The sequence below is a fragment of the Aptenodytes patagonicus genome, chromosome Z (genome assembly GCF_965638725.1).
Source record: "Aptenodytes patagonicus chromosome Z, bAptPat1.pri.cur, whole genome shotgun sequence".
Taxonomy (NCBI): Eukaryota; Metazoa; Chordata; class Aves; order Sphenisciformes; family Spheniscidae; genus Aptenodytes; species Aptenodytes patagonicus.
Window position 1 is genome coordinate 27,814,807 of NC_134982.1, and position 27,812 is coordinate 27,842,618.

The 27,812-nt window shown below is 45.3% G+C and overlaps 2 protein-coding genes across 2 annotated transcripts; both read right to left on the bottom strand.

Moving 5' to 3' along the window:
* Window positions 1-503: 503 nt before the first annotated feature.
* CRHBP (corticotropin releasing hormone binding protein) lies at window positions 504-9,620 on the bottom strand. Its single transcript, XM_076362082.1, has 7 exons — window positions 9,464-9,620; window positions 8,931-9,024; window positions 8,142-8,299; window positions 5,831-6,041; window positions 4,357-4,505; window positions 2,866-2,983; window positions 504-1,375 (listed from the first exon to the last, which is right to left on the bottom strand). Exons 1-7 carry the CDS (start codon window positions 9,542-9,544, stop codon window positions 1,218-1,220), a joined length of 969 nt encoding a protein of 322 aa, XP_076218197.1. The 5' UTR covers window positions 9,545-9,620; the 3' UTR covers window positions 504-1,217.
* A 13,185-nt stretch (window positions 9,621-22,805) lies between these two features.
* Window positions 22,806-26,362, bottom strand: S100Z (S100 calcium binding protein Z). The gene is made up of 5 exons (XM_076362870.1): window positions 26,334-26,362; window positions 24,478-24,509; window positions 24,177-24,330; window positions 23,020-23,023; window positions 22,806-22,964 (listed from the first exon to the last, which is right to left on the bottom strand). Exons 1-5 carry the CDS (start codon window positions 26,360-26,362, stop codon window positions 22,806-22,808), a joined length of 378 nt encoding a protein of 125 aa, XP_076218985.1.
* Window positions 26,363-27,812: the final 1,450 nt, after the last annotated feature.

Consider the following 27,812-nt stretch of genomic DNA (forward strand, 5'->3'; position numbering starts at 1 on the left):
GTCTGAGGCATCCTGCAGTTTTTCACCCACTTCAGTCGGGGGGAGTGAACTTCAGAGCTGCTGAATACTCAAGACACTTGATTTTTGGTGACTGTCTATAAGATTAAGAGCCAGAACTCAGCACTGAAGATCTCAGGCATGCAGCTGGATTAATCAGTGTTGACCATTAATTGAACATCCCAGGAGGAACAGTTTGCTCTTGTTATTGCCAGGTAGCACTCCTAGAAGTGCTGATTCGTAGTCCATGTGCCTCACTCTGAGCTAGGACACAACTCTGGTCCTCTGCTCTGCTGTGCTTTCTAGAGCCCTCCCGGCTTACACTCTTCTTCTTGGCCACTAAAGGTGTGGAAAAAATTAATCTACATTTGTATATCCCTGCCTCCACAAGTCAGCAGGACACCTGAACAAAAACCTTAAACAGGGAAGGTACCAGTCAGTGTACAGCTGGAACGTACTCCACATGAAGGTGTATGCAACATTGGCAAGCCAAATTTCTGCCCATAATGTTACTTTAATAGTCCACAGTTTTACAGCAACATATGTTCAAAATTATAATTTCCAGAAAACTGCACAAGACTTAGGAAGAATGTTCCAGAATGTTAAAAGAGCTCTTCAGAAAAATACAACATAATAACATTTTGCCAACTCTTTAAATGTATTTATTCATGTTTAGATTTTCCATGCTATAAATTTTTATTAAAAACATGTCATTAGAAATAAATAGTACATTTACAGTCATAAACAAACCGGTAGTTTTTACACACACTAATGTTGGGTTTCCTCTTACAAAACTGGAAGTGTATTCCACCATCTAATTTTTTTGTTTATACCTGATATAAAAGGATAAAGTTACTGCATGAAGTTTATACTTATTGTGGGTTTTGTATGTCCTTAGACTAGATACACAGAGGGTTTGTGTCTGTTTTCCTAATAATATTTATATGGGAAACGCAGCCTTCTGTTCTTGCTATTGATTTTTGATGTGGTAAATGAGCTTAAATACTGCAGAAAAAAAATATAATTATAATAACAAAGATTAATATATTGGTTGCTTTTTCCTGCTTGCTCATGGGAATGACTGATTTGTATGAAAAAAGAAATATGCTTGTACCATAGAAAGGCTCGATAATACCAGCTGGTTAAAGGAAAAATACTTTTTTTTTAATTCACCAGAACCTTATTTTCATTAGCTATGTGAAAATGCGTGGCCTGGTTTCTCAGATACTAGGAAAGCAGAATTCCTCAATGCTGTTCTCCTTTCTGTTTTCCTTTTCCTGCAGATTGAGTTGACGATACTCAAATGTCACACGGTTGATGTGTTTGCCGCTGGAGACCATTCGCAGCACGGTATTGTCACAGCCAATCTTCATTTGGGCTAATTAGGGAAAAGAGATACAGAGGAGATATAAAGATACACTTATATGAGAGTGAGGGAAAAGAGATGTATAGTTTTGGGAATTACAAAGCACCGATACATACAATTTTGGAAACAAAGCAAGTTTGTGTGTAGTAATGACCAGCCAGTGGTGGCATTGCTGACTAAATACCTTCTGTTGCATTTGTTAGTTTTACTTTACAATGGCTTGGGTATTTAACTAAGTGTTGTAACCTTAACTCATGCAAATGCCACTCCCCATCCACCCACAATCTCACTTATGTATAGATAGACACAACACAGATGTCTGTACATGTTTGCATTTGGGAAGGTATGCTACTGTTAGATACCACGAGCGATGGGTAAGGGTAATGGCACCCTATCCTGCAGATATACAAAATCAAAAATTTTGAAATATTTCCTTTAGAGGGATGAGTGGTTTTGTGCATAAGGAGGTTCTTCACAGTAACAAAGGCATGTGAGAATTCCACCAAGACAAATTCAAATGGCAGTGCCCAGCAATATGGACTCACTCTGGGGGAAATCAAGCATATCACTAACCACTGATTTAGATGAGCCATTTGAGCGGGGGTTTGGCAAAGCCTGTTTCATTTGGGGAACTTGGAGCACCTTCCTCACTGGAGGAGAAGTCTAGTGGGTCCAAGATGGGATTTCCATTCCTTCACAGCGCCAGGAAAGCTCATTTTAATCTCATCACAGTTCTCGGTATTCACTCAGCACCAGTGCTTGCCAGTTAAAGCTTTAAACAGTGCCTGGACCATTAAGTTGTGGTGTGATGAAAGGCAAGGGAGACCACAGAGGTGAAGTGCCAGGCATGTTCCTGCCCTCCAACCCTGCGGAAATGCCGCTTCTCTGGTGCACCCATTCATACTCCCAAGGTACAACACATGTGCCACAGGGACAGGTCTGTCACATCACTGCGACTTCATACTCTGCTGTACTGAATATTAGGGAAACTGGGAATTCTTATTTTCATGGGGAGAAAGAGGTCACCGACCCAGCATGATAGTGAAATGGGTTCAGAGCTCCTTCAGGGTTCAAAGCAGAGAGTGGGAGCTCTGAGGCTTTTGGGGTATGTGTTGCTCCTGCAGCAGAAAAGGAGGCTTTGGAAACACTAAGTAAGTGAGAAAAAAACTCCTTAACTGAAAATGCAACCGCTCTGCCTTCATTTGTTAGGAATTTCCAGGCTCATCTATCTGTTGACACTCTAATAATCATATGTGTCATAGGACAAGCATTTTAAAAATATGTATAACAAGCTTGTTATAATGATTACTGCAGGGGCAAGTGAAGGTAGTCATGGGTGTGCTGTATCACACAGCCCAGCTGCAGGCTCGAGTAGCTTTAGCTCTCTTGTTCTGCTACATGTGAAGTTCACCAGTCTAGCAGGAAATCCAGGAGATTTCTGCACAACTCCCTCTGGTTAATTATTTTATCATGTGGAGGTAAGTGGAAGAAGGAGTTCTTACCAGACCCGTGAAAGGAATGACAGAGATCAGCTAGTGGAAACATCTTGGATGGGTCTAAGCCAGTTCCTCCTAGCAGCTCTACAAAATCTCCCACTCCTGCACAGCCTGCTGATGGTTTCTAAAAAGGCAGAGATTAAAAGTTATTTATCATTTATATCTACAAAAGGTAGCAGTTCTCTAGACATGATTGCAGCCAACAGTAGGTTTTAGAAGTCCTCTGTGCTCAAACCTGTGTGAAATCAGGCTGTTCTCATCCTGAGCACTACTTCAATTTGACATTAGTCAGTTAATTTCCTTAAGGGATTCCAAAGAAAGACCTAAGTAGGCTCTGAAAATTACTGACAAGTAGTTAAGGTGTTGATTCAACTACTTTTAGTGCAAATAAGCAATCTGATTCTGGATGCATAGACCTGTAATCAAATTAATACAGGCATGGGCTGCATGTGTGCCCACACTCATCTGGCAGGCAGGAACTTAAGTTCCACTATACCATACTTATTCATAAGCAGTAAGTGTTGCTAAAATGCGCTATTCTGGCAAAGTTTAATTAAAGTAGGAATTAACCAAAAGAGTAGTTTTGTATGACGACAATGACTCACTGTATATTAGACCCACAAGTGTTCTTTTGCTGAAAATTAATGCTGTCTGCCAAAGACATCTTGCACGGACACCTTGTGCACCTTTGGGCTGTCACCCATATGCTGCTATTTAAGTGCCCTATTTCTTTATTGTCCTCCTGCTGTTGTCCCTTTTCTGCCCACTGCTGAATAAGTCAACTCACCTGCCCATCTCTCAAAGCCTGGTTTGCTCAGACACTGACAGTCCCCATGAAGGACCTAGGGTGCTATTCTCACTGGCAGCAGAAAACAAACTTTCTTGCTCCTATTCTTCCAGATATGTTGGAATTCACAGCTTCTTAGACCTCCCAGGCACAGGGTGCCACCAACAGCTCTGGTCCAATCCTGTCTGGTCGTCACCAAGCACCAAACGCTGTGGCCAAACCCCAACCCCATGCTGTGCATCAGAGCAGATGGAGCAGAGGATGCCCAGCATGCTGAGCAGGGAATCGGTTGTGAGCACGTTTGTATTTTCTCCATGCTAATACCTCACTACCTAACCCATGTCTCCTTTCTCTGTTCAGAGCGGTTGCTGCTTTCATTAGTTTAAATACAGACAGACAGCTCTCCAGGAGAGCACTCCTTTCTTTCTAATGAAATTCTTACCCTTTGTTATGGCAAGCAATATTTACATGCATTAATGGTACTTTGCATAATTTGATGCCTCTGCAACATTACAGAGACAATAGTGACAGAGGCAGATCCAGCCCTCATGTCTGGGGGGAAACCAGAGCCCTCAGCATGCACTCAAGTGGTCCGGAGAACACATGCCTTAGCAGCCAGTGCCACAGGCTATCCCCGCTTCACTCCATCCCTCTCCCGTGCCCAGGAAAACTGCACATGGTAGTAATTTCTTAGGAAACAAACAGCTCACCTTTAAAAAGAGGCCATTTAAATGTCCCAGGATAAGATCAGATATTTTTATCACCACTGGGTAGATTATGGAGAAGCTGCAGTTTCTGTGCTGATGAGGAATGACCATGGTAAACCTTCCCGAGGGAGTCTGAGAGATGACATTGCAAGCTGGGGCACAGGAGAAGGTACAAGAGTTACTTGTGCAGTCATCACTGCATGGAGCAAAATGATGTACTTTCAATACTAACAAAGAACAGATGATTTAATCACTGAGAGTTACAACCAAATGCTGAAAAATATGCATATGGCATTTTCTGGTGTTCTTGCATATCATTTGTTCCCTAAAAATTCCCTGCCCGTTGCTTACCGTGTAGCATGAAGTCTGGCAGAACTTGAGGGTGAAGCAGTCAATGGGAGAGCTCACACCCCAAATCCATACATCAGGGGCTCATGTTGTTGGGGGCTCATACTGTTTGCCAGTGTGAAGGAGGCTAAATATGGATGCAGGGCTTTTGTTTAGCTTTGACTGGTTATCGCCTGATATTGCCAGCAAACCCCTAAGTCCTGTTCTGCTCCTCTTAACTGGAGTTCCTTACCCTGCAAAACATCCCATTGAAACTAGAGCGCATACATGCTGATTTTATCTTAAAGTTCAACCTTAACAGTTCAGGTAAGGGAGTAGCTTATAATCTGTGTGTGCAACCCAAGGGATCCTCCTTGCAGACCTGGAGGCCTGCAGCTGCTTCAGTAGGCCAGTGAAGGACACCAGCCACCTCCAGCTGCTGCACACAATAATCACATCCACGGGCATGAAGGCACACCAGCGTGGAGACCCAGCTTGCAGGCTTGGGTCTGAACAACTCAGGGTAAGGACAGGGCAGACATGCCATCATCTTCATCCTTTGCATGGTGGGGCAGATAACAATTATTGTTCAGGCCAGTCTGATTTAAATGTCCTGTCCCCTCTTGGAAAAATGATGCAAGTGACCATTATTTGTGCCTTGCCAGCTCAGAGGCTTAGGGAAATAACTTGCAAATAGATCCTTGGGATCATATATCACTCATAACTATCACATAACTATTCAATACACTGTTTTTGCCGTTGAACTTTTTCAAGTATTTTTTCGTCATTGTTCACACGTCTAGAAATTGCTGAGATTAAACTCCCTAAATTAATACTATTTGTTCTAGCCAAATGTGAATGTGACAATATTAGATTGGAAGAGATCTTCTTTGAAAGAAAGGGCCTTCTGGTCCTGAATATTGAAGCCATGTCTAAGTTATCTGTTACACTTCACTTACTTTTCTTTTTCTTGAGACACAGACTAAGCCTGAGTCAAATCTTCGGGGATGCAGGTATGTGTGCCTCCGCTGGTGTTACTGGAGCCGTGTCAGTGCAGATGCCAGCGAGATAATTCAATGCAAACCAGCACGTTCATTTTGCTTCCTGCCCCAAACACAAGCCCATTTGAAGGTATAAAAGGCAGACTTACGAAAGAGGTTGGCGTTTTTCTTGACTGTGACGGTAAATCCATTGCCTGGCTGGTGAATCCTGAAGAAGATCATTGCGACGTTCTGAGATGACCTGATGCTCCTCTGAATATTGCCACTTTCACAAAAGTCTATGTATCTTTGGGAAGTGGGGAGGGGATGGTCCAAGGAACTGGGAAATTTCTCTCCTTTGAGTATCCAGCCATCAAATACCTACAGGGGTTCAATAATTGAAAACAAGGCTTTTGTTTATCACTCTGTTAGCAGAGAACAGAAACATGAAGTATTACAGACACTGTTTTATTTTGACACCAGATGGCCTGTTCAAAGCCACCAATTAAAAACAAAAATTCTTCGTATTTATCAATTTCCTAGCATTGAACTAATTATTCAAGCTTCAATCCGTATTTTGGAAAGGGTTACATTTAAATTTTAATGTTGTCTTTATTTCCTTCAGGTGACAATTTTGGTGACCTTTTTTTGAGGGAAGCAGCTCTTTGCTCCAGCATCATCACATTTGCATGTTTTTTTTTTTCCTCTTTTTTTATTTCTTACTATTGCAATTTCATTGTTACTAAGAGAAGTTTTGACCAGCTTGATTTGGAAGCCACATGAAACGTAAGTCACCCTTTCAAACTCTGGGCATTAAGTCCATTGATCTGGCCTGTAATTTTCCACCATCCATGTTTTGCAGCTTGTCATTAATGGGCCCGGAGGCCTTCCAGAGGTATTGGAATACACTAAAGCTTCAGGGAGGGATTATTGGCAGAGGTATTGCTCTTTCCTGTGTCTGTTCTTTCAGCCCATCCTAACCACTAGAAAGCAGAACAAATGCTGCCTAGTTGGCTGGACCTTAAGCAGCATCCACTACAAATCTTTCCTTCACAACAAAAATAGCAACAATTTACCCTCACCGTCTTCAGGGAAATGTGTCAGAACTAGAAATCTGAGTTAATGCTAGCATAGCTGTGCAGTTGCCTGCCTTGCTGCTTCAATTCCCTCCTAGCCGCTCTCACAGAGTAATTCCTTCTATGCTCCAGTCAATACTTTGAAAATCCAAGCACCTGCCATCGCTTCGGTGAGTAATCCTAATGTGAGTATGTGTGGGACTTCCTCATGGAAAAGCTGCAGGATCAGTCTCTGGATTTGCCAGAACTTTAAGTTTTCTGAAGTAATGAGACGTGGGTGCTCAAATTACACCAGAGAAAAGCTACCTGTATAAATACAACTGTATAATGCAGAAACTGGGGACCCTATCATCAAAGGAAGGAAACCTCTATAAAGCCTCAAGACATCTTGGCATTTTTCTAGCCTCCATAAGTAGCTGTAAGCCTACGTACAAAATCCTTGGACCCACGAGAGGCTGAAATCGTCCTCCCTGCAGCAACATGGGGAGAGATCCCAGCCAGGGGTACACGATGGAGGGACAGGATTCCCCAGGGTAAAGCGAGCAGGGGGACAGCATCTCTCCATGAGAGGGAGACAAGGAAAGGGCTGAAGGGCAGCTTTCCTCCTCCTCCTCCCCAGAGCTCAGCTCACCACCAGGCAGGACAGGGTCTGTGCTGTTCATGGCCACCACAGTGCAAAGGGCAGAGCACAAGGTGAGGGGAGCAGCCAGGGGTCATTGAGCCTGCCCTTCTCTCCTGAACCAAGTTCAGATCTTGGTCAATGCTTCTGCCTGCCAGCAAAATGCGCTGGTAAAGTTTTTTGATACTGGAATATAAATAGCTCTGAGTCATGAACCTCTTTCTGTTCACAGCCAACACCCTGAAAAGCTCTAGTGGGGCCATTTGAAAGAAAGCCTGCAATGATCCACTCATTAAAAAGCTGATGCTAAGTGACCTGCAAGCAGAGGTCCTGGAGCAGTAACAGCCATTCAGAGAGCTGTATTGTTATCTGCAGGGCTCGTGTGATTCATGGTGCAATAAGAAAACCCTCCTAATGGGGCTGAGAGGCTTGGCTCATACTGACCAAACTTTTCAGTCGGTCCCACAGGTATGGACACTCAGTAGAGGTGCTCCTAGAAAAGTTCAGGAGAGCCAGTGCTGCAGTTTGGAGAGGGATCCTCAGCCTGCATCCAACTTTGATTTAGGGTGGTGGTGGCAGGGGGGAACATACCCCAAGTGCCTCAGGGAGGAGGAACAGCTGTCCCAGAGATGGCTGCTTTGTAAAAGCCTGTTCTGCACACACAAACACACACACACATGCTTGTGCGCATATGCGTTCGCCTGCCCCTTCCACACGTAGCAAATGTCTCACATGTCAGATGAGAGCAGGGAAGGGGAAGCGCAGCAGGACTTGCCAGCTTCTCACCTTCAGGAAATCACCCCCTTGGCAGTCGATGTTTACAAAGTTGTAGTCTATCGTGATGAGCTCCTCGGGCTCCCCAATGAAGAAGGTTGCGCAGTGCAGCTGTGGTTGCTCTGCAGTGAAGGTGAACTGCCCCTCTATACTCAGCATGTCAATGCACCCTGGAGAAACAGAGACACAGGGCTGCTGCCTCAACCTGCTTGGGAGGGAGACTCAGTGCTAGCTCCCATGGCACAGGGAATGGGGGAGCGAGGAGAGACCCCCACACTGAGACCCAGCTGGCAGTGAGGAGAGGGAGACCCAGAGAAGCAATTAGGAGCCTGCTGAGCATCAGAGGATGAATAGTAACTTGCAGGTGTGGGTACACACATGTGATGGGGGGGTGCGGGGGGGGATGACACGTTGAAGCATCTCTGAGCAGAAAACTCTGTGTGTGTGTATGCACAAACACCCCATTCCTTCAGATTTCTCTCTAACCACAGCTTTTCCACCTGCCCCGTGCCCTGGAGATATGACCCTGCCTAGGGACACGGGTGGACGATCCCCATCCTCCTCCCATTATTGGGGACCCTCAACTCTGAGCCTCAACCTCTTTTCAGAGCCCCGTTTCAATCCCTTTGCCTCAACCACAGTTTTTCTGAGATTTTAACACTTTGTCCTTCTTCTCCCCCCCACCCCTTGCAAAAAGCACCTGCAGCTCTGTCACTCCTCTTTCATCTCCCTGAGCCCTAAGCTCACCCCAGGACTCTCCCACCCACCAATGGTCCCCACCAGAGCACCAAAGAAACTTACGGAGCGATCGCCGGTAGATCTGCCCTGCAGACAGCTCTCGCTTCAGATCTTCGCTGAGGAGTAGGAAGGGCTCATCTTCACCAGCATCCCTCACCTGGTGAGGGAAAGAAGGCAAGAAGAGGCTGGGGCAAAGTGAAATGCAGCCCCCTCCCTGCACTTCTCAAGAACAGGCACCAGCAAGTTAAATCCCTCCTCCAGAAACGGTGCAGCTGTGGAAGAGCTCAGTCAGAAAGCTGCCAACCTGCAGTAGAGAGGAACAAACCTGGCACCTAAGAGGTGAGCCCAGCAGCTCAGTGCACAGAGTGTCTCTTAAATCCTCAGCAAAAATTCAAGTTTGAGAAAAGGGAGGATAAACAAATGGGGGTGGGTGGGACTGTTGTATTAATGTTACCCAGGTGTAGGTTTAATGCAGGAGGAGTGGGAAGAGGAGGGGAGAGAGGAAAAAGCACGATGCTCGAAAGCTGGGAGTACAAGTTAGAAGGCAGCAGCTAAAAGCACAGTGAAGCGCTTTAGTTGCTAGCCCCATTGCTCACCTCTAGGTATCTGGTTTCCCCCTTGGAGGCTGCCAGGAAGATGAGAATGAAGTGGCATTGAAACTGGAAAGCAGACGGCATGCTGACACCTCCTCTGGTGGCCCTCCCTCTCTTCCCGTGGCCAAGTTCCTCCCCGTCTGCACGGGTAGGCAGGAGCCGCTGGGGTATCTTGGAGAGACTCTTTTTATAGAGCTGTTGGGAGGGGAGGCACTTGGTCCCCGTACTGATAGGGTAACCCATGGTAACTGAATTCCTCTTGCAGTAACAGAGTACGTGGGCATGACGAGGGTCCAAATCACAGCCACAAATTTCCAAGCCAGTCGAACTCCCCTTGCCGGCAGATGTCTTTTTTACTTATCTGTCTGGCGGAGCTGAAAAGCTCTGAGGAGGAGAGCCTGTCCCCCTGCAGCCGAGGCACTCACGCAGTGTGTTTATTTCCCGTTACTCCAAAGCGAGGAATGAGGAGCATCCCTCCCTCCTCCTCTTCTTCTGCTTTCCAGTCCCGGGGCATTTCGGACGTGCAGGGCTCCCTGCCTCCCTCCTGCTGCTCCATGACATGCAGCTCTCCGCAGCCCCTGTGCCAGGTGCTTCCCACCAGCCAGGCCTGGGTGGGCACCCCTGCATCCCCGCCAGCCTTGCAGCCTGGGGCCAGCATCTCCCCGGGGCTGGGGGACCTGCTGGCTTCCAGGTCCTGCGCCTGCAGCTGGGGCAGGAGGGCTCTGCAGCAAGTACACAGGCAAAACCAGACAGCTCTCCCCACCAGACACAGCTTTTGTACAGAAATTAGGAAAACTTGGGGTTCCCAAGGGCATGTTCCCCACAGAACAGCTGATACTGCTCCAGCCCTGATCCTCAAGGGAAATCTGAGAAAGAGCTTCAAAAGGTGAACCTGGGAATGAAAATTCGTAACTCTACAGAGTACTAAAAATCAGGAACTCAGCACAGATATTAGTTTTAGGGTATATTCTTGTTGTCCCCTGACCTGGGATGAATCCTCAATACTCTGCAGACAATAACTACCCTTGCCCCATCTCAGGCTTCTTGCTAACGTCTCCTTCTGCTCTATGCTTCCCTGTCAAACTGTCACTTTGGTTGAGCAAAACTTAGAAATAATGCAATCTGGATTTGTAAGGCTTTAAGTTTGCTGCTTCTGATTTCATTGTTAGGGCTTGTGGACAGAAACATTTCCTTGCTGTTCGACCCAACTTGTTGGTCGAACAACAAATAAATAAATCTTATTCTGGCTCTGACCTTATTATGCTGTAATTCTTATTCTTATGGTTTACTTTAATGTAAACTATAATATTGCTCCATATCTACATGGCACTTCTGTGAATTTGCCATATTTGTGTGGGTTTCAAGAGCATAAAAAATACTAAGGAAATGGAAAATATTATTTTTGAACTTTGACATCAAGTTGCATTCAAAGATTGTTAAAACTGCTTTGGGGAACTGCGTAGTTAATTACTGCATGAACCAAGGCTAAATTAATTCATCTTCATGTACTTACCTTGAATTGTTTAAATACTGTGATTTTAGGCAAGGATTATCAGAAGCACCAAGGGAGTTTGGAATCTGAAATCCATTGAAGTTCTTTGGGAATTACAAGTTTTGTTGGAAAACTGCAGGGTTTAATTCCAACTTGCATTAGAGTATGGCTGGGAGGTTAATCAGAGTGATGAGAGGTGCTCTGGAGACCACCAAGATCCTGCAGGACCAGGAGGGGCTGCAGGGGAGTCCAGCCTCATTCGCTTTTCTTATCACACATTCACCTTCTGAAGAGATGAAGAAAGTCAGGATTACAGAATGACCTCTCCACTCCCCATCTTTGAGTCCCAGTTCTGGCTGGGGTGTCCTAGTTTGCCCTGCTGGCCCCTAACCTAGACCTCAGATGCTGAGTCCTTGAATATCTTCAGTAAAGGAGAGAGAGTGTGTGATTTTGTGAGAATTTGACTAGTTACTGAAGATTTGGTTAAATTCAGCTCCAAAAATGAGTGAAGGACAAATGACACTGCAGTTAAATCAATGCGACTGTCTATTAAACCAGCTGTGAGGTGATCTACTCAGAAAAAAACATACCAACAGTGATGTCACCATATTTTAAACTCTTGCCCATGAATAGCTGAGATCCGGGCTAGCATAGCATTCACTGGTGGGGGTGCCCAGGCAAGCACATAGCCCCAGGGCCTGGAGGACATCCCGGCAGATGAGGTGTGGGAACTGTCCTTCTCCAACCAACAAGGCGGTGGGAAGGAGGATAGGAGCTACTTCCACATCTGTTGCAATTTCTTACTCACACAGGACCTATGGCGGCTCTGCATTTCCTATGCAACATCTGCAGGAGTTTGCTTTGAGGATTATAAATATTCTGTATAACGTTAGTGCAAAAGCTAAACTCAGATGCCCCTTGCTGTGGATGTGGAGCTTGGTTTTAACAGAGGTGCTAATGCAACCTGTCATCTACTCTGCATTGTCTTCTGCTTTGCATTTCGGATCTGGGCTCAGCAGGAGCTGATGAAGCATGATGACATCCTGTCCAGCCTCATTGCAAAGCCTCCCAGTGCCTGGGGTAATTCCCTGTGTCCTCAAACACAGGGCTGCCCTCAGCCCCCAAAATCTTGTATGCTTCCCTTTGTGCAGCTCTAGCGCCTGTGGAAGGCAAGTATTTGGGATGGGGATAGGGAACCACATGCAGAGAGGTGCAGCTGCTGCTGCAGGCAGGGGCTCTGCCCTGTAGTGCCTCCGCACCTGACTCAGGTGGAGCCTGGACAGATAGACCCCCAAAGGGGACCAGTCACAGGGAAAGGAGGGGGCTCATCTCCCAGCCCTACATCCTGACTGTCAGAGGGTGAGGGAGGATGGGGAAGCACCTCCTCGCTTGGCAGTGCTGCCTCCTCACAGGTTATCACAGGTCCCCTTCCCCTCTGCACCTCCCTTTGCCCATTCCAGTGCTGCTTTTGTTTAAGGCCACTGGCAGAGACTGACCTCTTCAGGAGATAAGATTGCAACTAACAAAGCAAAGAAAAATCAGCAGTTTAAACAGGGTTCAAAAATCCCTGCAGCGTTTCAGAAGGGAAAAACACCTTCAACGCAATACAAACCCTTGGGTGAATGAGGAGGGTGTCATTTTTCTTTCATGGGGTTGAGTCATGTTAACACTTTGTAGGACAATCTTTTTATTTAATATCAAATTACATAACACAGTAAAACGCATTCCCAGTCTGACCCTGCTAGGGGCTAGATAATCCAGCTGCTCTAATGCTATGACACCTTGACTCTGCTGGCAACTGTAACTCACCCTGGGAGCAGCCCCTTTCCCTGGCAGAAGCGATGGGATGCCAGCATGCTGGTGAGAGGCTGGGCTGCATGCAGGGTATCACCCACCCTGCTCTGCTATGGCTCAGGGGGGTATTGTTGGGGCACCTCAGCCTTTGCAGAGCCTCAGGTTGTTAATGTAGTGTTGGTGGGTTTTTTATGCCATTCAGCTACGTGCTTGGGAGGACCCACCTGCCCCACGGTGGAAATCCTCCACCTCGTGCACGGAGCTTGTAGGTGTCTTGTCAGCTATTATAGCAGAGAAGAGATCCCAGCTGTGGTGAGAGGTGGAGAAAATACAGCTGAAGAGAGTAGTGAAACAAACTCCATTTACCCTCCCCCATGGTGATCAAGCGATGGTATGTGCTATAATACAGGTGGTAAATGCAGTTTCTTCTCCTCAAAGGTAAGGTAGTTGGTACAGGAAGATTGTGGATGATGCTCTTGGTATTGAGATTTCTTAGTGAGCAGTGTTTGAGCTACAGACGCTCCTTAGGGATCCCTCCCTGATGCAAAGAGGAGCCAAGTGTTATGAAGCCTTTCTGCTCTCCAAAAGGGTCCCTTGAGTCCCCAGCTCACTAACACAGCACCCTGCCATGCTTTAACTCCTGCAAAAGATCATTTTATTTCAGCACTTGCTTCACCACAAACGCACTGCAGGCTATGGCCCCCATTCCCTCCACTCAATGTCAAAATTTCACCTGCAGCACATCTCACCCACCACCCAGGTAAAAGGATGAACCTTGAGGATTGCTGACTCTGGAGCGCTTGGACAAACCACAGCTCCTGGACTTCCTACCAGCTATTTGTTGAAAACCACAATCTTCTGGTTTGGGCCATATTTTAAACCTACTGTTTCTTCCCCTCCAGAGCGCCTCCCTCCTCAGCTGCAGCCTGACTGCTGGCACAAGCAGCTGGAGCAGATCAAACCTCCTTCTAGCACTGGAACCTTTAGCAAGGGTTCATTTTCCTGTATAGACACAACCCCATGCAGGCTCTGACTCCACGCCACAGGGAGCAGCCCAGCTGCTGCACGTCCCATGCAGGCCCCTCTGCTTGTCTGTGCCTGGTGGTTTCTTGAACTGATGAGAGCAGCAGTGAGTACGCAGTGCTACACTACTGACTGCTCAAGTGTAGAGGATTTCTCCTGCCTCGGGCGCTCCATCCTCGGCTGCTGATGCTGATTACTCACTGCTGCTCAGCGCTGGCTGGAGATGCGGTGTGGGGTGATGCACAGTGTGAGACGTCTAGCTGGACTTTAAAATTCCTATCCTGTCAGCTGCTAAACATTGTGCTCAGCTACATTTATTTCCCTTATGCTCATCCCCACTGTAACTCAGAATTAATTCAGGGACTAGTTTTTCCTTTCCCCTACAGTATCTGGGAGATGTAGTACTAGCCAGTCCTTATTGTGTGGCTGCAGGTCTCACATCGACATCCGTGTCTTTGCATGGTAGGGGACTGCTGCACATCACTTGTATTTTATTACACGTGTATGCCATTCAACTGGTTGCAAATCCTTCAGTGTATTATAAGGAAGCAAAGGGGAGGCTGTACCGCAAATCGCAGCCCTGGAGGTCATTAGGAAACCATACCCTTGATACAGACTCACACAAGACTGCTTCAAAAACTGTCTGAGAGTTCAAGAAGCTAGAGACAAACGTGTATGGAGCTCCTGCTTCTGGTCCGGTTCCCTCACCCTATAAGTCACCACAGAAAACACTGGGGTTACCAAATCCATACTCAGTACTTGCAAACCATTGCCGAATACTTCACATCAGTCCTGAGCGACTTTGCAGCCACATCCTGTCAGTAACAATCAGGTCCACTCTCCACTAAGAGGTTACACCATGCTTCATGTTATCATTGCTGATAAGGGCAAATTAATTATCAAGACACCTGCTGCCAAATCATGCTGTGTATCCAGCACACGCACTCACCACCGTGTCTCATTGCAATGGGTCACTGCCCTGCCCAGGACCCAGCCAGGAGGCAACCCATAGCACAGACCCAGAAAAATAAATGTGGAGCTTATTAACATCTCCAAAGCCCCTGTTGTCTGGAGGACCCAAACTGCGACTGCCAGATCATTCGGGACTGTAACTGTGATCATGACTACATTTGGGGACTGGTTGTGGCATATGAGAAATGAGTTTGATTGCTGCCATGGCAGTTATCAATGGATAGCTGCCCATTCTACAAAATGCATCAGCTAACTACTGGAAACACAGTTTAAGTAGCTAGGCTATGGACATACAATAGGAAAGGTAGAGTTCAACGCGACTAAAGTAACTAAATTGGCCCTGTCAATGATTTGATATGTTCCTTTTACAGGAATCCAATCAGAGTTGCAATGACAGCTGAAGGAGAGCATTCCCAGCAGCAGAAACACCAAGTCTGAGATCACCTTTTGTGCTTCATTCCTTTACTCTTGTGTTGGTTTCAGCATCAGGCAGGTTTCCCAACAGGCCATGATCCAACCCAAGCCCGGGACTCCCCTCTCTGCAGTCAGCGGGCATCTCCGTCACTAACTTCTGTCACTACCCGTCTGCCCCAGCTCTGTGCTGGGTATGGCAAACCTTTTCTGAGCCTTGCCATATATCTCTCTGTAACACTTCTATTACTTCTTTTTGTGTGTCTAAATTGGCTTTAAATAGAGCTGAACTTTCCATAAGGTGAAGTAAGCGTAGCTTGTTAACTCTGGGCAGTTTGACACGAGAGATGTGTGATTTGTCATGTTGAGTGGTTTAGAGAAATGACAAACACGTGATTTATGAACTGAAAGCCTATCAGCATCATGCAGGCTTGATGATGTGTTGCATTAACACTATTTATGGCATTAAATAAAAGCAAGGACTGTGAAGCTCACAGTTTAGCGGGTTACAAATAATCAAGCAAACATTATATTCAGACACCAAGATTACCCTGAGGGCGGTTATCACTACCAGTTCTGCCTGTGACTCAACCCAGCATCTACACAAAGCAGTCAGGGCCAAGAAGTGGGAGCAGAGAAAAGTTTTCTCCCAGGAAGGGGAGAAGAGATGTGGGGGGGGGGTAACTGGCAAAGGCGTCTGCCATCGCTCTGGCGTTAGGAGAGGCGCCAGACATTCGCTCAACTGTTTAATTTTAGCCTGGGCCTGCCTCCTCTGTGGATCCCCCACATGGTACCTCCCCTCTCAAGGGCTGGTGCAGGAAGACCTCAACACCAGAGACACATGCAGGTGTCAGCGTGGCTCCCAGGCAAGGGACCTTCGGAGATGCCTCCTTTGGTCCATGTCTGTGGATCAAAGTGGGTCATGTTTGCCTCTGCTGGCTGCAGTGGCTGCTCTGATCAGTCCCGATGTCCTTGCAGAAGAACAATGTCCTTTCCAAAACATGGCACAGTTATTGTGGTTGGACTTTGCTTGGAGATGTACCCCTCATGGCCGAGGTCAGGTCCTGTGCTGGATTTGCAGAGGACACCGTGCTGCAGCCTCTTCCACCACTTCAGCCTTCTCCCAGTGACCCTGCCCCAAGCAATAGCTCCTGTTCCTCCTCTCCCAAATTTCCTGTTCAACTCTGAGTTACTAGAACATTTGTCACTTTATTTTCAATGCTGAGGTCACTTTATTATACAGAATATAATTTTAAGATGTATTGAGAAATCTTAGTATTTACACATGTCACGTTCCAAAATTCATTAGATCTGGGTCACTATGAAGAACAAACTTCATCTTTGACAAGGCACTACTTTGATAAGTGATATTTTAAGATATTTTTCCTATCCAAGGACAAGTATTTCTCAGCTGAAGTGACTATCTATCTCCTTGACTGAGTCTTTCTCATCCGGGAAAAAACTGTGATTCAACATGATCGTCTCTAGGAGTGTTAGGCATCACAGTAATGGGCCCATTTCAGAAACACTGTGGAGTTTTACACGATTCAACTAGTCAATATGAGTCAGATAAGAGATGCCAGCATACCCAGTGTAATGGTATATTTATCCTTTCAACTGCTCCTACCACTTAGCCCTTTATTTTTCACATGCATGTGAAAAGTTATCCTTAGTACTGCACAGGCTGCAGTGCGAAACACTTTGATCAGTTAAACTCCAAACACTTTTAGGCGAAAGTAGTGGAATATTTTGTGTCAGTGTAAAAATCATAAACATTGAAGGACTTTGAGATCACCTGGTCAGCATTTTTCAACCTCCTGAAGTCTAAAGACAGCCTCACCTTTGATAACAATGTCACAGAGCATCTTTACCTCAGGTATGCCAACAGGCTTTTTCATTTCAAACAGAAACTGTACTTGGCTTTCAAAGGCTGATGATTCTCCCTCATGTAATATTACTCTTGGGGCACCAAAAATGACAAAAATTTTCCCTGAGTGAAAACTGCAGAATTAGGTCATTAGTGCAAGGGCAAAAAGAGCTTTCGTTTCACCTAGCCAAGGCATTAATGGTTTAATATGACTGAGCTCTCCAACCCTGCGTCTCCTCCAGCCACACTTTGCTCAGCCACAGGGACCTATTTGCTGCTGCCACTCAGTGTTCCCAGCTGGAGCTGGGGAACCTGCATCTTTCTGCATCATTCTCAACTTCTTGCCATTTTTAAGCTTCCAAAACAGAACCTTAACTAATGCTCTGCATGGTTCAGTTGCTTTTCTGCTCTTTGCAACTTGTTCTACCCACAGTTTTTTTCCTGCTGTAGCTTTATTCTGTGTTTCCACATAGCACATTTCTAGGTTCATGCAACTGCTGGGAATGTAGAGTCAGAGCAATAAATGGAGTTTTAAGGCAGACTCCACAGACTCTAGTACAGATAGGTACTTGAGAGCTACAGTATGACAATTTGCTCTGCAACCCATGAAGTCAACCAGGACCTGAGAGGACAGCTTAGAATTTAAAGCAGATGTATCACAGGAGCATTTTCTACTAATTTTCCCCCAAATACCTGTACTCTGAGCAATCGCTCCTCCTGTCTTCCTCTTAGCTGCCTTGTTGCAACATTTGCAGTTTTACAGGCATGTCCTTATTTAGCCAACCAGCTAACAGAAACACAACTTTCCACTGAAGGCTAATTTAAAGTCTCAAGCACATGTCCTCAGCTGTTGTAAAATTATGCCACTAAGTGCAAGAGGCTCTGTCCTTTTAGATCAGCTGAGAATTTACTTGTGAGGGCAAAATAAGTGGATGCAGCTGCAGTTCTCTTCCTTGGGAGTTGCCCCTTGTACGCAACTGATTGCAGGTGGCTGAGAGTTGGTATTTAAAAAGGACAAGTTCGGGGTTTTTTTATTTGGTTGGGTTTTTTTAATGTATCTGGTGAAGTTCATTCATGTGCTCTTTTTGATGGCTGCCCAGGGCCTGTAACCCACCACATCCTGACTCAGAGGAAAGGACGTGAATGGAGCTAGCTTAGAAAACAGATTACCAGATCATAAATGAAACATTATCTCTCATGCCATATCATGTGGCAGAAGAAAGATAAAATTGAAAATGTGACCCCTTTTTTTCTTCAAATAATACAGTGCCATTCAACAGACTTAATTATCCCTAAAGACACCTCTATTAATTGTTGGCCTGTCAATCAAAACCCTTATTAGACATGCACATGACGTCACATCACAGTCTAACAAATCTTCCTGCCAGTCAAAAGCCTTTATATAGATTAATCTGATTTCAGAGGCAAGTTTTGTGTTTGACCTTTTACCCAACTTCTTTGGGGCTGAAATCAGAGAGGAGCTGAACGTTTTCTGTGTGCTGCTGAGCTGGGATGATGGGCTCTGGGCTGTGCCTAAGAGTTTCCCTCCTGGCCACGCTCTGCTTTATGCTGCAGCATGGAGCCTGGAAAGGGGCTCTGCCTTGGATGGCTGAGTGACCTGGGGTGGATCTGCATTGCTACAGGAGAGCTCTTCTCCCCCTTCTTCTGGCCTGTCTGTAACACAGCATTAATTCGCTGGCTACTTGGGATATCACGAGGCCATGCTTCGCCGAGATACCTGCACCGGCTTTTGAGATGATACAGTCCATCCCATGCACACTGTGTATACACACTGCATTGCTGTGGCCATGCACCCATGGCAGCAATTGCTGTGCTGGGGGGGACCCCGGAGCCTTTGCCCCAGGAAGAAATATCTGCTTTGCTAAGGGAGAAGTGTGTGCACCTGAACAGAGCAGGCACCGTACTGACAGCCCAGGGAGTTTGCCAGCCTGCATGTTGGGGTGCCAAGGGTGAGAAGTAGATGCACTAATAACCACTGGGATTTGAAAGGCAACCCCGTCCAGATTTCCCAGACCAAACAGGCAGGCACATCAAACTGCTGTACTGTTGTGCCGCTCTGAGCAGCTCTGGGCTGTGCCGCACGTGCTGCACGCACTGCTCTGCACCTGACCAGCAGTTGTGATCGGCTTTGAAGATGCTGGATTTCCTTTGCTAGCGAATGCAGGTTAACACAGGTACTCCATGTATTCAAGGCATCCCTGCAAGCGCAGCACTGGATTCGTATCCATAAATATAAAATTGTAACTGGCAATAACTTTCAATTCTTTCTCGAATGGCATTTGGTGGAAAGCAATTAATGACATTTCTGGCTGCGGGAAACATCATCTGTTCTGTTGGGGTCTCCTAGCATCACTTCTCTCTCCCTTCCCACAACCCCAGGCAACTTTGTTTCTCATCTTTACAAGGAGGAACTGATGTAGGATGATGATTATCACATTGGGCTTGACACCCTCTACACTGCTGCAGAGCGAAAAAGGTGGTGCTTTCCTAGTGGACCTGGCTGGTAAGTCAGAGCTTGGAGGGACTGCTCCGTTGCAAAGCACTTGTCATCACAGTGGTGTCATACGCAGCTCTTTGAGATCTGTAGTTGGATATCGAATCTGAAGAGGTTATAAATTTATTTACTGATAGTGCATCAAGCTTTGTGTACCCAAGTCTCTTTTGAACTACAATAAAAGCAAATGGCAGAGGCTGAGGCTTTCAAGATAACATAATTTATCTTCTGAAAATCTGCTTTTTAGATGTCAGGCAAAACAATTTCACAATAGCTAGAAAAGGCCTTGTCTGGCATCCCTGTATTTTTATTGTTCTTTAGTGTAACTTGAAAATATTAGGCCATGTTGTGGTGTTCAATTTTCTATCGATTTGCCAGACAGTCTGATAACACAAATGAAAAAATGCCTGTAATTAGACATCATTCCTAAAGCTGAGTGACTTTGGAGAAAGCCACACAGCAAGCTTCCTCTGCATGTAAAACTTCAAAGTGCTTCCTAGATTCATGAACTACAGGCAAACTAGAATTCAGCAGGAAAAGTGTCAGTAAACAATGAGAAAAAATACTGCCTTTGTGTTTGAAGGAGACATTTTTCCCTTCTGAGAGAAGCTAAAACCAAAATGTTCACATCTGCAGGACAAAGTGGCTGTAGCAAGGCTGGCTGTGCAAGCACCATCTTGCAGAGCCAGAGTGAGTGGCTTCAATGCAGTTCTCCTTCCTGAGGACTGCTTACAGAAAAGAGGATTGCTCACAGCTTTTTCTCATTCAGAGGCAATTAAAAACTTCCAGGTGATCATCAGGTATCTTCCTAGTTGGCTCCTGTGGGAGAGGAGCGGCAGAGGAATGACCCACTGGTGCAGTGGGTCAGCCCATGGTTAGCCCAAGATTAGGATGGCAAGTGCCTTACCCAAGGGCCCCAAATTGTGCCAAGGCTTTGTGTTTTTGAGCATCTGAATGTGCTTTGTAGCATTTTCTTCCTTTTCTGCTTGGTCTCCAGTCTTTGTGCAAAAAAGTTTCTTCTTTAAAGCTGATAGAGTTTAACAGTTGTCCTTGCAGTTAAAACAGCAACAAGAAAAACCTAACCAGCCAAGAAAAAAAGGGTGATTTATGAGGTTTTATAAAACTTCTGTTGGAATAAAGATCATTTGAGTCATTCTCCTCTGATTCACCCATAGCTCGTGTGCAAGCAAGCCCCTTCCGCAGAGGAATTAGGCTGCACTCAATCCCTAGTAAATTCAGTCATCATTCAGATGGCTCCACTGACCCTCTCCATCACCGCAGCAGCTCTCCCTGCCTGACCCAGGGGCATGCTGCTGCCACCAGCTGTGACTTAGCATAATTCTGCTCGGCACACGGGCTGCTACGTGTCCAGGGGCTCATCAGGGATGAGCAGAGGGTTTATGAACTTTCTGGAGCTTGTTTCCAAAAAGCCTTTTGCTCAAAAGTCATAATGAAGAAACTGGTCCTCACTGGGACAATCATTCCTTTTAGCCTGGGGTTGAAGCTTTAAGCTGCTCTCCTCTCCCTTCCCCTTGGAGGGAGACTAGCAACAGTCTGCAGGACCTGTGGGGAACCAGAAAAGCAGTCTTACTTTTTCGCTGATACTCCTACCATCCTGGTCCAACAACTGCAATGAAATTGAGGTGCATGACAGTGCAGGGGGCAAAAAGTTGTGCAATTGTTGTCAGTTTTACTTTAATACTTTTTGCTGTGTTCCCCTAGAAGATCTTCAGTGAATCCTATATAACTTATGTCACTGAAGAGTTAAAGAGGCAGCACCTTGTGGCTCTGCCACCAGGGCAAAGTCTCCTTTTTTCCAGGATAACATCATTTGGTGGTAGCCCCTTTCTTAGGATGATGTCTGCCCCTTGTTATATTTATTAGACCCTACAGAATCCCCTTCTTATAATAAATTACATATTCTTAATAATATATGATTTTATACAAAATAGTATAGTCTTTACTGAATTATGTCCAGGGATCTGGGGAGGAGAGACAAATGAAATTCATTCTTCAAATGTTGCCTAGCAGGGCACGTCTTCACTGGGGGATGGTTTTTTATTAATCTCTTACACAAGCAGAATATCTTCATTTAACTCAGATGCCTTTTATTATAGTTTGAAGTTACCAACAAAATAATAAGGAACAAAGAGAGCTCTCCATGCAAGAAAAAAGCCACGACACCCTGCTGCTGAGGATTTGCAGGGCTTTGGAAGTATGCTTGATTCAAACAGGAGTGTAGAAGTACTCTTAATTCAACCCAAGAGAAGACTAACACTGAAAGGGATTGTCCTCTTTCCACGCCTGGCCACAGGGTCCCACTGCACCTTTTGCTCCACTTCCATGCAGTGGGTTGGATCAGAGTGAGGTGAAATAATTGTTCCATAAGATGACTCACATTACAAAGCTGTACCCTGGGATCCCGTCATTAAATCCCCCACAAGTGGTCCTCTAAAAGCCCTCCTCTTAGGGGTGCCAGAATAGTGAAAGAAGGCGGCATTTACATTTCCCCTGAAGACCCAGTCCTTCCATCAGCCCTCAGAACAGTTTGCTGACTAAATCTTCTATGTATTTGAATAATTTATCATATGAATAAATTCATTTATGCCGAATGAAGAGGTGGACTACTGGGATGCAGTAATGCCAACACAACAAAATTGAAGCTGGGGAGGTGGGGGAAATGAACTTGTAACAATGGCAAGCGGTACCGTCTGCTCAGGCGGCAGGAGACAGCTGTGACCACATCTGAAATACGAGAATGTGGGGAGGTATGCAGCAGCATCTAAAAAGGCCTTTAGAATAAGCAGAGCTGAGCAAAAAACAAGCTGCTCCTTTTGAGCTGCCAAAATATGGTTGTTACAGAATGACTGAAAATTAAATTGCAAGTTTTATGTCTCATTCCAAATTTTCCAATTCAGAAAGTATATAAGTAACATTCCTGTGCCTTTTACTACCCACTGACATTTAAGAAATAGAAGTCTCAACTCCTGCCAAATGATCTGTCAACCCAAGCCCTTGACCTGGGCAACTGATGAATGCATGTTACGGATGCATGCAGCACAAAGACTGAAAATATTAAAAGCCAGATCTCAAGTAGTATAAACTAGCTTTGGTCCAGCTTACACCACCTGCTGATCAGGTCCATAAGTGTCTTACAGCAGTAACATTTGGAGGGATGATGGTTTGCATTCACTAGATGCTGATGAGGGCTACCTAACTAGGTGTGCTTTGCTCGCATTTGTGGCCAGGAGATTGATTGTACTGAGCATTTTTAAAATCCCTCTTTCTTTAGCTGTTCTTCAAAGAAATCATTACATGCCACAATCAAAGCAGCAACCAGAATGACAAGTTCATTAAAATCCACTTCATTGTCTTTATTGGAGTCCAGATCTTTCATAATCTTATCAACCAGAAGGGGGTCCTTTTGTCCCTAAAGAGAAAGAGAAGTGACTTAGCTGTGCAGATCTTGAATGTGTAATTCTGACACACCTGGCGGTGCAACCCACTGCTCTGTCACAAGCCCCAGGGCTATTAAATAAAAGGCTGCATGAAATATGCACCTGAATAGTAATATACCACTAACCACAGCATTAAAAACATAGGTCTGGAGTCCCAAAAGAGCACAGCAACAGAAACTGAACACAATGCAGCTCTTAGAAGGAATACAGGTACTAAACAGGCACTGAAATGAATCAAACAGATTTTAGGAGCTGCTGAGTACTGATTTATTTTGACAAGATGGATCTATAATATGCATTTCTCTGTATCATCCTTTAACAAACAGTACTTAGATTTTCAACAGGCTGTTCATAAGTGGCCGTATTAGACATCCATTCATCACATTCAGATCTCTACTTAGCAAACAACACATCCTATTCAGTGGGAGTAAGAGCAGTGAATCTCGTAATAATAAATCAATAGCCAAGATTAAAAGAAAATCCAATTCAAGGAAATGGATACAATGTAAAAAAAGAATCCTGATGGTGGTGACAGGGTCCACAACAATCTTTACAATTAAAAGGATACAGAAAACCAGCTATGAATCTGGTCATTATTCCATAAAAAGCATCCATACTGTGTAACGCAGAACACAACAAACGTGCAAAGAGATATTCAGACCAGGAGCTTATCGCTGAAAGGATTTTCTTAGCATCTCTCTGCAGGGCATATAAGCAGCTGTGTGTGTGTGGCCATTGTGCACAAGCTACTTTCTTGTCTCATGAGAACTGGTTGCTGAATTTAATTCTTCGAAGGACTTATCTGTGCCCTATTATTAAAAATGAACAAACAAACAAAAAACTGATTAAAGTCTGATTTAGCATTGATTTTGCTACTGCTTGTAGGCTGCTCTTGCCCTCCTGCTCAAAAACGCAGAGGAGTAAGCAGAACACAGGTACCCGGCTCTGCCGCTGGTGGCACATGGCAGGGCACTGGGGCTGGACCACCCTCTGAAAACATACTTCCCAAATGGGATATTTGATCTCATCTCCTTCTGTCTGGCTCCACAAAGACAACTGTCATCTGAAAGGCTGTGGCAGGATGTGCCTTACAGAAGGAGATACTATTCCTCAACTCTTGGATAGGTGTTTATCCCACCCATGAAACACTAACTCAAGAGGTTCAGGAGCTGCATCTTATGGACAGGAAGTTAGTGAGCTTGCTGGTGAGGAGCTCCTTGGGTTCTCCTTTACTGAGCTTGTATCTGTCTCCTTCTTTGCCAGAGTAGTGACGGAAAATCTTGATCAAGGTGTCCATCGCGTCCTCCAGTGGTGTAGATATAGCAGTGAGCGGGAGAGCTGTGGGGCAAAGATCCAGAGTCAGTGACATTGTGCAGGAGCCAAACCAAAGGCTGGTCTCAGGGAAAGGATGGAGAGCTAGCTGAAGAGAGAAATTGTTACCAGTACTGAAAACAACGTGTTTCTGTGATGGCGACTAAGTCATACCTATCCCGCTGCACGATGGCTTCCAGCTCCTCCTGTTTGCCGCCTATGCTGTGTGCAGTTGATCCATCCTGTCAGCTGTGTGTGAGCAAGGCTAGACTGTTATAAAACATTGTCCTGAACTTACTAGCAATTACTTTGAAAAGGTAAACGGAAAGGTTTTTAAGAAAGTGATCTACTGTGCATCCATTTTGCAAAGCTACTGTAAAATGAAATCTCTCATACCCATAGCTGAAAACACAGGGAAAATGAAGGCACACCCTCCTTTTGATTCAAAAGTTTTCCCAAGAAAATGAGATCAACAAGTAACAGCAGCCAAAATGGAGGCACATTTATACAGAAGGCTCTTAGGTGGTTAGAGGAAAGTCACCAGTAATATGGATAGAAAGCATCAGCTTTCAATTTATTCGGTCATGTTTGCTTGGGCTGACCATTTTTCCTGTAAATTACCTGGAGTAAACAAATGTGAGCTAGGGACCCCTGAGGGTTTGCTTCATCGAGCATGCAGTAAGAAGGTACACAGGGAAGCACCACCAAGAAAAAAGATGGAAATGCAATTAGTTGCTGAGTAGCTGATTCAAAAAATAACCAAAAATAAAAATCAGGTGAAAGGGAAACATTATGTTGATTAAGCCCCAGGAGAGAGATTAAAAAGCCAGAATGAAATTCAAGGTAAGACTGGAGTCCTGAACAATATCACCATGCAAAAGCTAAGACTTACCTGCTTTACAAGCTAGCTGAAGCGTATGCAAGAAAATACTCAGATCACAGAAGGTGATGGTCACTTTCCTTTCAAAACTCACGCATAGGCTCTTGTTTATCAGGCTGAGAGGGTGGATTACACAAATAGAGACAGACGTATAATTGTCACAAGGATGACAGGGCTTCTGTTTCCCTCTGTATTTGCCTACTCTGTTCAATAAAAGCCGCTTGCTGTAAATGGGTCACTAAAATATTCACTAGGCAAAGCAGAGGGCTGTGTGTGGAACATAGAAGATGTTTTTTATCATTTGACCTTTTACAAATATGACCATCCGGGGGCCTGAAGGTCAAAATTAGAAAATGCTAGCAATCACCAAGTCAGTATAAAACAACTTTCCCCCATTTTCAAAAGAACTCTTTCTAATCTGCCTCTCTGCACTTCTACAGCTGAGAGTCTAAATGCCTCAGCACTGGCAGCCAGCGTTCAAAGATACTTGGGTACCTAGGGGTAGGCTTGTAGGTGAGTTTGCCACAAATCCCTTGAGACATCTACCTTTGTTGTCAGATGTCTCCGTAAGCCTAAAACGTTGGCTCTTGCTGAATTAAATTCTTGCTGTAGTACATGTGTCCTCAGGAGAAAACAAGGAAACCAGTTTCAGAGGAAGGTGTGCCTGAAATTACAGTGTGCACTGATCAACGGGCTTGGCTTAATTTTTATCAGTCCTGCACAACAACTGCCGTTCAGCATCTCTCTTTTAACAAGTGACCTTCCCCCAGGAGGGCTTGCCCTGCCCCAACCCCAGGGACTCCCCGACCCCAGGGGCGATGGCTGGGGGACGCAAGAAAGAGCAGCTTCACCATGGTAGGTCCTACTTACCACCCAAAATACCAAATAACCACAGTTTTCATGACAGCCACATGAAATGGAAAACTGCTTGCTTTGGGTTTTCTTTCCCTCAATAAAGCCTTCCATCTGCTGCACATGCATGTTCAGTGAGCACAACTGTGCAGATAAACAGCAAGAGGGCACACAGCTGCAGCTCTTTCTCTCTTTTATTCCAGCCAGGGGGAAAGGGATCGAGATGGGCATTGTTTTTAGCTCTGAAAGCCTCCAGACACTCGTAATTTTGAGTGCCACAGTAGATCTCAGCCCATACCTCTGCCTGCCTTCTTTGCTTCCAGACATGATGCTTTTTCTGTCTGTGCCATTGTGACAAGTCTCCACAACCTGAGGGGTCTTGGCTGTGCCTCTGGGAGAATGGGGAGGAAAGGGGGGGCCACATAAAAATGTTGGATCCCAGTGGTATGGGAGGTGACCGTGTGTAAAGCATTGTTTCCGAAACAGTAGGCAGGCTTTTCTGGTTAGAGGTCCCTGTGGACATGCACAACACTGCGTGCAGGGTGTATGCCTTCACCTCCCATCACTGTGGTCATGAGTGCTCACCAGGGATGAGGAGAGCCCAGGTAAATTTTAGAAAAGGCCCAGGTGGAAACCAGCCTGGAAATGTTGATATGCAGCAAGAGGAACCTAATCCCTCCTGGACTCAGAGGAGAGTTGGGGAGGAGAGTTGCTTTCCATACCTCTTCTGTATTTAGGGATAGCTAATGGGTGCCTGGTTTTGTACAGAGATAGTCCTTGTGCTCCAGCAAGCACAGGGATCTAGCTGGACCATATGCAGCACGTGGGAGAAGAATACGGGTGATACGAGGCGCAGCACAGCTCTCCCACTCAGATCCTGGGCATTCTCTGTGTCTTTGCAGATGCTAAGAAAAAGCATGGAGTCTCTTATGTACCTACAGCCATGCAGGGCTATGTCTTACCTGTGATTCACTAGCGGTTATAACTATTGCTCAGAAATATTAACCAGATAAACATCAAAATACTCTGGGTTTTTTGCCATTTATTCAACAACAGTTTCACCCACAACCAGAAAAAATCATGGCTGAGTCAATACGTAAGTATAAAATCCTCCTGTTAGTCTATATAATGCATTGATCCTCTGGCTGATGAATATTGCAAATTAATTGTCTAAGCAGAGTCTACAGGAGGTACAACTTCCAGGAAGCAGGTATAAACTTTCAGAGCTGTCATCGTCAGGACAGAAGAAAGAAGGGTTTCCTCTATCATCTCCAGGACATCAGCTCAATAACTTATATAGTGGTATAATCTGTGCAGTCTCTTTCAATAGCTACTTTCACTCCAGCTAACTGTGTAAGAAACTCTCTATTCCATGCTAGTGGATTGCATGTACACAGGGAATGGCTGCACCGAACTTGTTTGTTAAGAGGTCCATCCAATTTGCTGTGTTCATCCCTTTCCTTCCTGGCTAGTGAAATCCTGCCAGTGGCTCCAGTGACAGCAGAGATCTCCTAACTCCTGTAAGGGCACGTCCCAGAGGCTATTCAAAATTCATGATTATCAATCAACTGGTTTTAATCCTTCATCCAAAACTCCAGCACAATCTGGTTTTGTATGATATCTAATAGGCACTGAAGATAATTAAAGTCAATGCAGCTTGTGAGCATTTCTATATCAGAGCAAGATGTGACTCCGTGTCAGCAACCACCATTCCCCCATCCATCCTCCCCTGCACTCTGGTTCCCACCAGGCTAAACACAGGAGCAGCACCAGACGT